This window comes from Falco cherrug, chromosome 5 (genome assembly GCF_023634085.1).
Source record: "Falco cherrug isolate bFalChe1 chromosome 5, bFalChe1.pri, whole genome shotgun sequence".
Lineage (NCBI taxonomy): Eukaryota > Metazoa > Chordata > Aves > Falconiformes > Falconidae > Falco > Falco cherrug.
Window position 1 is genome coordinate 60,749,378 of NC_073701.1, and position 13,865 is coordinate 60,763,242.

Genomic DNA, 13,865 nt, shown 5'->3' on the forward strand with positions numbered 1-13,865 from the left:
GTCAGATTCTAAGCTCTAAAGAAAATTAGAAGCTCCTTATTGGTGTCTGGCTTATTAAAAATGTTGGTTAAACCAGTTACCTAATACCTTGCAGGTTGCAGGGAGTCTGGTACACCAGGGACATCAATCATGCTTCATATTGTCCCTTGTCTTATGGAAGTATTTCAACTTTGAAAAATGACAGAAGGCAGCTTGCTTTAATGCAAAATTCAGATTCACCCCTAGAGCAGACCTCTTATAAGACCTAAATTAATGAAGTGTTTCTAGAGAAAAAAATAGTATGTGGTTGTGTTGTCAAAAACTGTGTTGTTACCTACTTTCACAATGAGAGTAGTGACTGCTGGGCTGTTTGCTTGCTCTCCATTTGCCGGTTTGAACATGGAACTATGTAACACAACAGCAGGCTGAGCTGGGCTGCTGGGTAGGGAGGAACTTCTGGTCAGTTAGCTGAAAAAAAAATCTCTGTCATGCATATGCAAAGAGTGATTTTGAAGAGATTTATAAATTGTTCAGATTTGAGAGGACTTTTTTTAGTAACAGCAAAATGCACAGCCTTAATGTCAGTATTATGGCTTGCTGAATTTTAAGGTTCATCTCCAGTTCTTCTTGGGATCCAGGGGTTTCTCAGAGAAAAGGTTGCCAGAACTTGTCAAAAAAAGGCATTTTTCTCTTATCCTCAGTCTCCCAGATAGCTGAACTGCATTTGCTGACATTTTTTTTTTCAAAGAAATCAACCTGAGGCTGACACCCAACAAGAAAAATAAGCAGATTTTGCCAAAGTTGTAAGTAGCTAAAATGTGGTTTTAAAAAGGGAAGTGGTGTCAGGCATTAATAAACAGCAGTACTAGCCTGACCTGTCATAAACTCTGGAGGATGGATGAAAAAAAGTAAACGAAAATTGAAATGAAAATGGAAGCTTAATCTTAGCCAATGTATTCAAAGCCTATATTAAGTCACTTAGGTACAATTTGATGATAAATACTGTTTTGTTGAGGGGTAGGAGGAACAAGAACAAGAATTATAATGAGAATTAGCTGCAGGCTTCCAAGAATGCCTTTTTAGTCTCAAGGTGATGCACATCTAATGCTACTAGATTTCTTTATCATACATTTGTTATTTAAAGAAGAAATCAATATGGATAATTAAGATTTTTTTCCCAATTATAAATTAGGCTTCTTCATTATCCAAAAATTATATTAACTCATCTGATAGCAACTATACTGTCCAGACAGGGGCAAGAAGGCTGAAAAGGTGGAAACAGTATTGAAAGATAGAAAATCGAGCTGTATGAACATTTTAAAACAGCTCTGGACAATGCACTAAAATAAGCACAGAACAATGATCTTCATTGCAAAAAGGATGGCTGATACAGTCTGTGTTGTTGGAGTTTTCCATTTTTACTATGTATTTTCAAAAGGTTGGTACAAAAGTTGTTTCAAGTAGGAATCAGTTTCTCTAATAGTCCTTAGCAAAATGCCATACAGGAAAGCAAGAGATTTTGGATATTCCTTTTTTTTTTTGAGTCATACTGAATATTAGAAGAAATATGGGGGTAAGAAAGCCCCCAGATTTAGAAAACATCCTAAGCACCTATCATAAAAGAAAAAAAAAATCCGGACAAATATAGTGATGACTCTGAAAGGTCAGTAGTGGACATGTCAAAATAATCTTCTATATATCTTACAAGATGGATGTGAGTGTTCCCAGACCCACTAATAATCCACTGGTGAGTGAGGTGTGATGGGTATGAACCACCAGAAAGAAGTCATAATAGAAAGAAAACATGATCACAGTCATTGTTGCCTGAAAACCTCAGCTGTAGATAACATGTTAATCTTCTGCTGAAGACTCAGCTGAACTATTTCAGAGTTTAGAAAATGCGAATCTTCTTACAGAGAAAAAGGAGAGTGAAATGAAGGACCAGAAATGAAACCAGAGTAAAATAACAAACAAACATAGAGAAACAGGATTAAACATTAATCTTGGTCCTCAGGGGTTTAGGGTAGACTCAGAAAAGTGATGGTCATGAAACATGAATGTCATACATTAAAAATTCATGCTGCTTGTGAAAGTATCCAGTATATCTCATTTTGGGTCTGGCTTATGATTTCTTTTTCCCTTTTTTAAGGTATCTTTTAAGAAGGGCGTATTATCTTTTCTAAAACCTAACCACATTTAATAGTACTTAGATTTTTATCCATCTTTAGGGTTCTCAGTCTTTACACTCCTATACAAGGTATCTTCCCATGCGCTGCATAGCATTTGAATAACGATTTTTAGTATCAATGAAATTCCATATCACATTAGACAGTGAAAAATACAGAAAGCATAAATGGCTAGTGCTTCAGAGATGGTTCTTAGATGAATGTGGGCAGCCTATAAGGTATGATATTGTAATCACTTAGATATTAAATTTTATTATTGTTACTCCTGTGCATATTACCTGGAAATGCAGCAGAAGACATATTTATTTGTAGTCATTGTGCTCAACGGTGGAAACTGCAGCACTGTAATAAACTCTTGCCCTCTGAAATATGTTTATCTTGTCACTGAGCTGGCTTACTAATGTGCTTTTCTACCTTTTGCAAAATGAAGGTAATGCTTGCTGCAGTTGCTATGATACAAAACCAGTGCACTGAACTTTCTGATAACATCAGCACACATTTTGTACCATGCAGTACACTGTCACTGCTGTTATGACTTTCTAAAGCCTTTCACGAAGAAGCAGACAAGTGAATCTAATCTCCCAAAACACCACATAAAATAAGGATTCACAGATATTTTACTTGTTTGCTCTGAATGACCAGCAGCAATAGTACTGAGCTCTAACTCCACTGTGGGATTGAATTTTAGACTTTTTATGAGAGGCGGCTCATGATGTAGCCTACAGCAAAACAAGGATATTACGTACTCTCTCATGTGTTTTGAACTTTACTAACACACATAAACATGTCACCTAGCTTTTTCTCTCCAGATGTGTCTAGAACAGGCTGCATCAACCCTCTCATCTCTAGGAGAGGGAAAGACATAAAGAGGCACCTTCAGCGGGCAGTTCACCCCAGAAACCCGAGATGTTTTAAACCAGGATGATTTACCTCCTAGAGGAGCCTGCTTCTTTGTACTGTACCTAGATAGATAGCTTAAATGAGATAACTAACTTTTATATAGCTAAAACTATAGGAGATTAATCCCACTGGAAGTGATAAGGTGAATATTTTTCAAATTCTGTGGCCTGGGGATAATCCAAAACAAGATTAACAGGTGGAGATGCAGCAAAACTGGGAGTATACCGCTGTAGATGGCAATAAGCAAGGAGTCATAATGTAACACCTTGGAGAAGCAGCTGTGTAGGGAAAAGTCTGAGAAACACAGATCAACCTTCCTTCCGTGCAAAAGCAAGGTTTTTGTGAGAATATGTAAGTGGCATTTCTGTAAGAGTAGTAGCCTTTCTCTCATTTGCATCCTCTGCCTCAATCTCCCAAAGCAGAAGTGTTGGCAGCCTCTGTTTCCTGAGAGATGTTTAACGTGCTCTCTGTCAACTCTGGTGACTGTATTGTCAGGGAATCCTATTTTGATGACATTGCACCCACTAGACAAAGGATGAAGACAAGAAAATAAAACTTTTGGAAATACTAGCTTCCTGCTGACAGCTGATTAGGCTGCAGAAGAGATAGTCCTTTTATTTTTCTGTAGCTTGGAAATCCATCAGGTGTTCTCCAAGCTATTAATAATGCTTTGGCTAGCAATACCAGGTAGGTTTAATGGATTTCCCTGCCAGTGTACTGAATGTGATTGCGGTGAAGCATGAAACAACCTCTTCTAATGACTTACACCTAGACCTGATGTTAATTTTTCAAAAGGCACCTGGGTCTTTCATTAATTGAACAAGCAACCATTTGATAGTGAGTGAAAAATTAATTAAAAAGTCTGAAAACTAATAATATTCATTGCACATTGAGATATATTACTGAATTTTTTCTGGTAAAGCTCTTGAATAGTAAGTAATTGCATGTATTCATCTGGAGATGCTTTCTGTCTGTTGACACACAGTATGTAAAGTAGACATGCTCCTTTTTCTGCAGCTGGGATGACAGCAGCTCAGTTAGTAGTGGTCTCAGTGACACTCTTGACAACCTCAGCACGGATGATTTGAATACCACCTCATCTATCAGCTCTTATTCCAATATAACTGCCTCTTCAAGGAAGAACACTCATACCCAGGTGAGTAGGTTTTCACTGCCGTTTCTTGCAACACCCCACAAACATGCTGGATAACAAAGAAAAGTGTTTGGCATCAATGCCTCTGAAACAATGAAATATTCATATTCTACGGACTTCTTTATCACACCTGCAAGATGCCCATGGGCCCTACTGACCCAACCCTGACCTATGGGCTGATGCCTGGCATGCTTTGCTCCCAGGGCACACACCGCTGCTGAAGGTGAGGGCTGGTGAGACCCTGCTCTGCCCACCCAAGGGGAGCCCCCACTGGTCCCAGCCCCAGGAACCCCTGGCCCCTGCTGTACCCTAACACAAAAAAACCAGAACATGGCTGGACCTGTGATGGGTAGATTTCTACTCACTTCATCCCATTTGAGCATCTCTTTCAACAGACAGCACAATTTAAAATAAGATAGTTTTCATATTTCATGAGCTGATAAATATCAGGGAAGAAATACACAGGCTGTACTGTCCTTTCCCTGTTCTCTCCATGGGCAGAAAAGAGGCTGAAGGAGCCCAGAGGTGGCAGTGATAAAATAAACCCATAGAGTGCTTGCAGGACTCAGTACCCCACCAGAAAAAAAAAAAAAAGAAAACAAAAAGAGATAGTCCCAATAGAGAAGTACTCTCTGCCATGTCATCTCCTGTTTACAAGCAGGGAACTTCAAGACTGAACACTCAGCATAGGGGAAGATTTGTTACCTCCAGTGATTTGATGTCAAGTATTCAAGACACAAGAGGGATGCTCCCAATCCCATTTAGACTCCTGCAGTCAGTCACTGCTTGCAATTCAGAGATCTGTGTTGTAGATCTACCTTGTGGCAGACTTTGTCAACAGGAGAAAAACACGTTTTTTTGTCATTTCCCCCAGACAGTAGAGAAATAAAGTTACTTTGGGAATGAAAATTACTTTAATCTCCAACAGGACAGATTTCAGACCAATGTCATACTCATGCAAAGATACTTGCACAAATGCCAGCATTCTTCAGCCCTTACCACTGCCTTTCCCACCCCATCCGGACCTTCCATGGTTGCTAACTGGAGATCAGCCTCTTCCCTTTCACATCAACAGTGATGGCCAGCCAATCCTGGCTTACTTGTTCCATTGCATCACCGTCATCATGACTGGGAAATCTCAGGCTGACTACTTAATTCTTTGCAGGTTTTTCATTTGGGTGGTCTTGTATTCTAGCTGCTCAACCAGGTACTATTTGCAAATTTTTTAGTGATAGAGATGCAGCACGTGTTCCTGCCAGCTTTATGTTATGAAGGCTAGGAACAGACCTTTATCAAGTCTGCCTTTACCAGGCAGATTTATCAGAACGCAGTATACCCCATGCTAGCCTGCAATCTCAGAAGCTGATGAGCAGAATATATAACTATTATGCCAGCTGTTCTCCAGGTGTAAGATATATTCATGCAACATGGAGATCCATTTTTCAGTCGTTTTAAGTGATCAGAGCAGTGCAAGTTGGCTACAGCCTGAGGCAGAAATTGCATATTTTGTTGTTGTTTTCTTATTGAAAGATCGTTAACATTGCATTTCAGATCACATAATGGGGAAGAGAGGTTTTTAGGAAGTATTATACTTGTCATTTCTTGGAAATGATGCAGGTTGCTTTAAAAATGTATACCCATGTGTATGTAACCATTCATTTTACGAGAAAAGTTCTGGGAGCATTGCACATGTAACAATAAAACTAACAAAAACTCTCTTCTGAAGGGCGCTGCAATATTTGTGTAGATGTTTGCCTGGGCACTTTTCCCATCAGTCCTTACCCAAAATCTGTGTTAGCATCTCCAAAGCACATATAAAATTCCGGAAGTGCAGAGAGCTTTTGCATTTTGTATGCCTCAGATGATAAATATGTAAACAGCGACTGATTATTCTGTCGGTCATCTAATCAGTATTAATCCTATTTATGACAGCAGTGCCTAGGAAACAGCCACAGAGGGTCTCTGTGGAGAAGGAGCTGTGGCAACACAGAATAATAAATAGCCCTCCCCTGAACGCAATCCAGTTTGCAGTCCCACTTAGGTTGGCTGTATGAGGACAGGGCTGTGGCGATACCTGAGAGCAGTGCCACATTTTGCTGTTAAAGAGGGGCAGAGGTAAGCAGGACTGGTGAGATGGTGATGTGCAAATCAGGCTGGAGGCTGAGGTCAGGAGGCTGCAGGAAAACACAGGAGGAAGGGTTACGATGCACAGCTTGTCAGCACAAAGAACGCAAGGCTTGTCAAACACAGAGGGTAGGGTCAGTCTCCAGTGTTTTTGTTTAAGCCGCTTTCACAGCTTCTACATTGTCTGTCTTGAGCTACTCCTTGTAGCACACACTTATCAGTGCACCCCAAGAGAAAGCAGATGCCACAGGGGTGTTAGGTCCTCACTGGGGCATCTTTGATGTGGGTCTGAGTTTCAGAGCAAGCGTGACCCCAGCCGGTTACCTTCACCCCTCTGGTGGGTAGGGCTTCCATAAGTCTCTCTCCTAGCTGCTCTGCTAGCTGACAAAGCTAGAGTGAGTTTCTGGTGGGAAACAATTCACGTCAGTGGAGCCAAAGCAGTAGGAAAGCCATCAGCTGTAATGCTGATGATTTTGCTGAAGATGTTAGCCTCGCTCACTGGTGGCACAGCACACTCAGAGCTGCTGGAGCAATATTCCTGATTCAGTCAGTGGAAGGCTTGGGTAAGAAAAGGCAAGAAACCAGACTGAGGTGATTTTAGTAGTATATTTAGGAATTCCCTGATTCAAGCTTTTAATAAAACCTCTCAGCACAGAGATTCATTTGTGAAATTCAGAGTGAGTTGAGGAACCATAGGGTATCACCACTGATGATTAGAGTAAATTAAGTTTCACTTCATTATGGTTTATCTGTAAGGGACAGTTGAAACCTTTTAAAAATAAAATAAATAAATAAAAAGTCTTCCCCAAATGGGAATGTTTTTAAACTTTTCGGATAAGGATACTAATGTTTTAGAAGGGAAGTTTCCATGGCCCTTGCTACAAGTAAATCATCATGCTTGTTCTCCCCGCCACCCTGTGATTTAAGAAATCAGAAAATACTGAAGATGCTGAGACTGACCATTTCTCATGCAAATCTCTTGTAGCTGAAGACGGATTCAGAGAAGCGCTCAGTAACAGACAGTGAAACTTGGGGCAGCACTGAAGAACTGAAGAAACCAGAGGAAGACTTTGACAGCAGCGTAGACAGCAGTGGCAAGTGGAAATGCCTCCCCTCGGGGCTGTCTGAAGAGTCAGAGAAGGGAGGGCAGAAAGCATCTCTCTCTGTTTCACAAACTGGATCCTGGAGGAGAGGCATGACTGCACAAGTAGGAACAACTCAGTCCAGGCACAAAGCAGGAACAAGTGCGCTCAAGACCCCGGGTAGGAAACTTCTGTAGTTCAGATTACAGCATTGAAAATTAAGGATTTACACTTAGAATTCATCTGTAAGCGGTAAGGAATCTTCAGTGGGCTAAAAATAATCAGTGGATGTAATAGATGCGTGACAGACGTAAGGAACTGTAAGCATATTGGTAGTTCTCATAAATGACTGCAAGCCAAGATTATAATAATGCACTAACACTACTTGTTCATCTCTATAGCTGTTAGTTTGCTACACTGCATACTAGTAATTTATTAATTGCACATGAATGTACCCATAACAAAATCTGTGATTGCAGTTTGTTTTACTATCATTTGAGTACTTCAACTTCTATTAAGGAATTCTTAAAAGTACTTTTGGAGTCATCTATGCCTTATCTTTGATCTCTAGGAAGTCTGTACCTTTGATAATTGAACATATGCATAGAAATGGCCAAATATTAGAAGTTGAGATAAAAAAGAACTAACGTTCAAGTGAGAGGACTCAGAATTAGTGTTTCTCAACTAAAGCTGAATTGTCAGATTCCAGACACTGCAGGTATTCTATAGACCACTGTTAAGAGTTAAAAATTAGTTTAAAAATAACTTTTTACACACTTTCTTCAATGCTAGATGGCTTCTTGCCTAATTTTGAAAGGTCTCTCAGAAGTAGCAAACACTTCTGCAATCTAGTTTTGAAGCAAGAAACCTAATCTTCATGGAAGACATCATTATTAAGAACATCTAATCCATCATTTTACTAGGGAAACAGCGATTCTTTGTAGGACATTTTCTACAGCTTTGTCATGTTCTGATGAAATACTGCATGAGCATGCTTTAATCCCCAGTTGTAAAGGCAACTAGCAAAGGTCTCATCAGAACAAATTCAAATCCTTTGTGAGCATCTCTTGTTTCTTTGCAATTTGCAACTGCTAAACATGGTCAGCCTCTGGTCTATAAGATCCCTGAGGAGCATTGCCATGGTAGTAGTTATATGGATGCAGAAATGACACCCCTGTACTAGCAATTAAAAAAGGAGATACTAAAAGGTTTCCTGCATGTCAAGCTAAGCTTCCCAATCTGTTTTGCTGAAGATGAGCAGGCAGCCGCTGTGCAACACAGAACTGAGGCCTTTATTTTTTAAGCATATACTAATAATCTGTGTGTTTGCTGTGTAGGAGTCTGATCTATATCTTGGGGCGGGGGGTGTTTGTGCAGCATAAAAACTGGACTGGATAAAACATGAGTAGATTTTTTTCTGACTTGTAGGTGTTGCTCTTCATTACAGTTTAGTTCTTATAAGAGAAATTAGCCGCCCACCTCCAAAACTTCCATAATCATTTGAAGAGCAAACTAAAAACTTCGTTATGCTGAGTACTTGTTCCTTATTAGGAGCATGCAATAGATGCTTGAGGAGAAATTAGAATAGAAGAGAAATGGCATTTTTTGTCTGTTTGTAAAATAGGAAGAGGGTATTTACTTTCATGACAGAAGAGAATGTCTTATTTAAACCTTTCTGAATGTCACAATAACATTAGGTAGAAAAATATGGTATCTAGGTATGTGTCTATGCAGTATTGAAGACAGTCTCTCAGAAAATCAAAAATCTTGAGAAGGTATCAGGGATATGACAAAGACTTAACTCATGTAATTGGTATCTTTATAGATCAAGTAGATTCATACTGTGATAACATAATCTTTCCTTGATAAGTTTGTTTAACTAAAACGAGGTTAAACTTAGTCATAAGCTTAAAAAAATAAAACCAGTGGAAACCAAAGAATTCAGTAAGTATCACTAATTTCTATATGCATACTTAATGTCATACTTCTGGAAATGTTAACTACATGTCATGTTTTATTTTCAAATATTATTTCTTATGTCTAGAAATACTATGAAAAGAAAAAACCCCGCCATTTTTAGTTCATCAGGGATGGTTTTCTACTCTATGTTCTCCAGCTATATATAAAACTGGAAGTTCTCAAGAGAATGTCAAGCTTTTGATACTTAATACTTAGCTGTAATGTATTGTACCTGCTACTGACTGCTGATGGGGGACTAAAGACCAAATTGTTTGGTTTTCTTTGGGTGATTTTTCTAAATGTGTATTTTTTCATTTCCAAATTTTAACTATATAGTGTTCAAAATAGATATTGAGACATGACAGCTTAAACACAAGTGACCTTTTCAAATGTAAATTTATTTAGGAAAAACAGATGATGCGAAAGCTTCAGAAAAAGTAAAAACTCCCCTGAAAGGAGCCTCCATTCAGCGCTCTCCATCGGATGCAGGAAAAAGCAGTGGCGATGAAGGAAAGAAGCCTCCCTCTGGCATTGGGAGATCAACTGCTACAGGGTCCTTTGGGTTCAAGAAGTCCGGGATGGGGTCTTCTACCATAATCACCACAAGTGGAGCAACCATCACAAGTGGGTCAGCGACTCTAGGAAAAATGCCAAAATCTTCAGCCATCAGTGGGAAGACCAGCGCAGGGCGGAAAACAAGCTTAGATGGTTCCCAGAACCAGGATGACGGTGTCCTGCACGTGAACTCAAAGACGACTCTGCAGTATCGAAGTTTGCCTCGCCCATCAAAATCCAGTGGCAGTGGGATCCCCGGCAGGGGCGGCCACCGCTCCAGCACCAGCAGCATCGACTCCAATGTCAGCAGCAAGTCTGCGGGTGCTGCTACCACCAAGCTGCGAGAGCCAAGCAAGATCGGGTCTGGGCGGTCCAGCCCTGTCACCATCAACCAGACAGATAAGGAGAAAGAGAAAGTGGCTGTGTCCGATTCAGAGAGTGTCTCACTGTCCAGTTCCCCCAAATCCAGCCCAACTTCGGCGAGCGCCTCTGGCACACCAGGACTTAGACAGCCAGGATCCAAATACCCAGATATCGCCTCCCCCACATTTCGAAGGTTAGTGCTTGTCTGTGAATTCCTGAAGTTGTAGTACATAAGGCAAGGATTTTCAGTGTGTTGGAAGTACTGGGCAAAAAGGTTTTTCATGGTGTATTTTGCCACAAACAGAGAACCAAGTATAAAAGCCCAAAAAGGGTAATAGTTTTTCACACAACACTTATTTCTATAACACCTAAAGACCTTCCCAGATCTGAAATGGCTGTTCCTTGACCTTTGAGCATTTTAGGCACATTCCCATAACTACAGTTTGAAGGTTAGATGTTGGACTATATGATCCTTATGGGTCCCTTCCAACTTGAGAGAATCTATGATTGTAAGTTCAGGCCCATGAGAAGTTTCCTCTCAATACTCTGATAAACTCCCAAAAGGAAGAAGGATGCTGTGTTCAGGCACGTTCTGTTACTGGAAGAGGCGATGCCAAAGCCTGGTTGGAGAACCCAAGAGCTCTGTAGATTATAATAAAATATTTGCTTCATGTTATTGGCAGCTCCAGCTACAAACGTTTCATTATCTTAGCAGCTTTGTTGCATCTTTCATCACAAACTTTAGCGAAGTAAATTTTAATTGGAAGTGCCCTATTGTAACGTTTCTAGAAGCCGCAATCTGAAGTACGAATTGGGCTGGAGCGCTTGCATTGTTAGAGAAAAGCCAATAGTGCCCTCTTGTGTCTGGTTACCAAAACAGCATCTCCAGGCCGCTGGGCAGCTGCCGCTGATTTTTGTGGGCTTGGTAATATGCAAAATGGAATCTTACAGTTTAGCCTTGCTTACGTTACATCACGACAAGTTTTGCATTCATTTCTTATTAATTAACGAGCTTCACCTTAAAATATTTCCAGTAAGACATTAAGTCATCACATGACCTTTTATTTCAAGAGTTTTAGTGGATTTGGAGTTTATTGTTTTATCATCACTGTAGAATTGTCTTCTCTAGAATTGCTGGAAGCAATTATGTGAAATACACCTCTGTCCTGACTGCTCATGGAGGCAAACCGAGCCCATTTAGCTCTGGTGCAGTTTATTCTGTCTGAATGGTTACTACATGACCGATGACTGCACGACCATCTGTGCAAAATAACAACAAGAGGGAAATTTTACACAAATACTTAGATGTTTACTAAACTATGAAGGATTTTGCAAGTGGTTGTTGTAATAGTTTTGGCTGATTTGAGAAGTAAGGGGTTTAAAAGCTAATGATTTAGCTATGGGAATGCTTAATTACTGAATTTGGGTGAAAGTGTAATCTGTTTATGCACTAATAAGACAAAAATGTGATTATTTTACCTCTCTCTGGGAGGGTCTGTATGTGCAAAGAGCGCATCTGAACAGGAGTGAATGAGAGCTGTTGCTAATGAAACAGACCCTGATTATTCTGATATGGTTGAGTGAATTTAATTTTGTGATGCGATTGATCAACTAGGTAGGCATGATTTTAGTAGCAGTAATTACAAATGTGTAGTTTGGCTCTTAGGATGTTACGCCATGAATGTTTAATGTGGCTATCAGTTTCTCTAAAGCTATTTGTTTTACATTTAGGTTGTTTGGTGCCAAGGCAAGTGGTAAAGCTGCCTCTGCACCCAGTACTGAAGGTGTGAAACCCACATCGGCAATGCCCAGCCCTAGTACCACATTGGCACGGCAAGGCAGCCTGGAATCGCCATCCTCGGGCACAGGCAGCATGGGCAGTGCAGGTGGGCAAAGTGGTAGCAGCAGCCCCCTCTTCAGTAAACCTTCGGACTTAAATGCAGATGTTGTAAGCTTAAGTCACTCCTTGGCTTCCAGTCCTGCCTCAGTGCACTCTTTCACATCAGGTGGTCTTGTGTGGGCTGCAAACCTGAGCAGCTCTTCAGCGGGCAGTAAGGACACACCAAGTTACCAGTCCATGACTAGCCTTCACACCAGTTCCGAGTCTATTGACCTCCCTCTTAGCCATCATGGCTCTCTCTCTGGACTGACAACAAGCACTCAGGAGGTTCAGAGCCTGCTCATGAGGACTGGAAGCGTCAGATCTACTCTTTCGGAAAGGTGAGCTTGCCTATAGATACAGTGACCACGAAACAGTGAGAGGCAAAAGGACAGGAGCCAAAAAAATAATAAACCCTCCACCTTGTTTTCCTAAAGGGACACTGTTTAATTAGCAGCTTAGGCCTTTATGTAAAAAAGGAAGGAAGAAAAGAAAGCTGAAAAGCATTCAATGTGGAATCAACTGCCTTTTAAGTTTTTACAAGCACTTTTTCTATCTTGAGAAGTTTTTTTTGGTTCCCTTCTTCTGACGAACAATCAGAGAAAAGGGAAACATTGTCTAATTAAAGGCAAATCTAAGCAGCCACATAACGATTCCTGCATGCTGGATGTACTTGCTGCCCCAGCAATGGTCAGCTATAAAGCTGTATCGCTGCCTTCTTGCTAACAAATCTTCAGCAGTGGGACCCCATCAATTTTCTTCCTGTTAGCTCAAAGCACAGACAGAGCTGGTGGGCCCCTGCCTTCAGCCGACCAGTCTTGCCTTAAAATACTCAGTCCTGACAAGTTGCTTCTTACACGGTAATCATTACACAGATCCTTACTAAAATACAGTTTCACTGTCAGGGAGCCAGTTTACAAATGAGACCCTCGCTATATGCAGAGTCCTGGCAAGTGTCTGGAACAGACAAAGAAAAGCAAGAAAACATTTTCCTCTGTTTGGTCTGTTAAAGACCTTTTTGATATGCAGATGTTTTACCATTAAAGTTACATTATAAAGAGGTCCAACCACCCTGGCACTGTTGTACCAAGATTATTTTTTTATTATTATTGGGAATCATTTATTTGCCTTTTGCAAGAGGGAAAAAAAATAATCTTTGCTAGGCACTAAGTAATTTTCATCTCCTGCGAAATTTTTCAAGATTTGACAATGAAACTCTTATCTCACATGAGGACTGAAAAGTCAATATTTACCATTTCATTAGCCTTTGATCCAAAAAAGAAAATTACTCTGAGTCAGTCAGAAATATTGTAGATATTTTAAGCTTAAATTTAGTTGTTTTAACAACATAATCATTTAAAGGAAAAAAGGTCTTTCGTAGACAATGTTAAGTGGTTTGGTTTTTTTTTTTTCCTTTATAGAAACCCAGAGATTTTTCAATACCAATCCTTTCCATGGAAATATTTCACTTTCAGTGAATCAGCTTTAAAAAAAACCCAAAACCCCCAAAAACACACAAACAAAACCAAAATCCTAAACAACTCTTTGCCTAATCTAGATGGAAACTCTCCACACATTTCATTCTCTTATGTTACATCCATAAGTATTACTATATCAGCTAAAATCACACCTCTTGCTAATATAATTTCAACACTATAAAACATATGTGTACCAATAAAATGCCT

The 13,865-nt window shown here is 40.1% G+C and overlaps 1 protein-coding gene across 7 annotated transcripts in view; it reads left to right on the plus strand.

The window, feature by feature from the left end:
* The window catches only part of NAV3 (neuron navigator 3), a 414,479-nt gene that overhangs the window by 343,427 nt on the left and 57,187 nt on the right, over window positions 1–13,865 (plus strand). For 4 of the 7 annotated variants that reach the window (XM_055711535.1, XM_027808516.2, XM_027808518.2 and 1 more), the window contains 4 exons: window positions 4,083–4,221; window positions 7,328–7,604; window positions 9,789–10,494; window positions 12,033–12,521. In XM_055711535.1, coding sequence (XP_055567510.1) covers window positions 4,083–4,221; window positions 7,328–7,604; window positions 9,789–10,494; window positions 12,033–12,521 — 1,611 coding nt within the window. The remainder of the gene's footprint in view (window positions 1–4,082; window positions 4,222–7,327; window positions 7,605–9,788; window positions 10,495–12,032; window positions 12,522–13,865) is intronic. The other 3 variants (XM_027808519.2, XM_055711536.1, XM_055711534.1) reach the window with 2 other exon arrangements.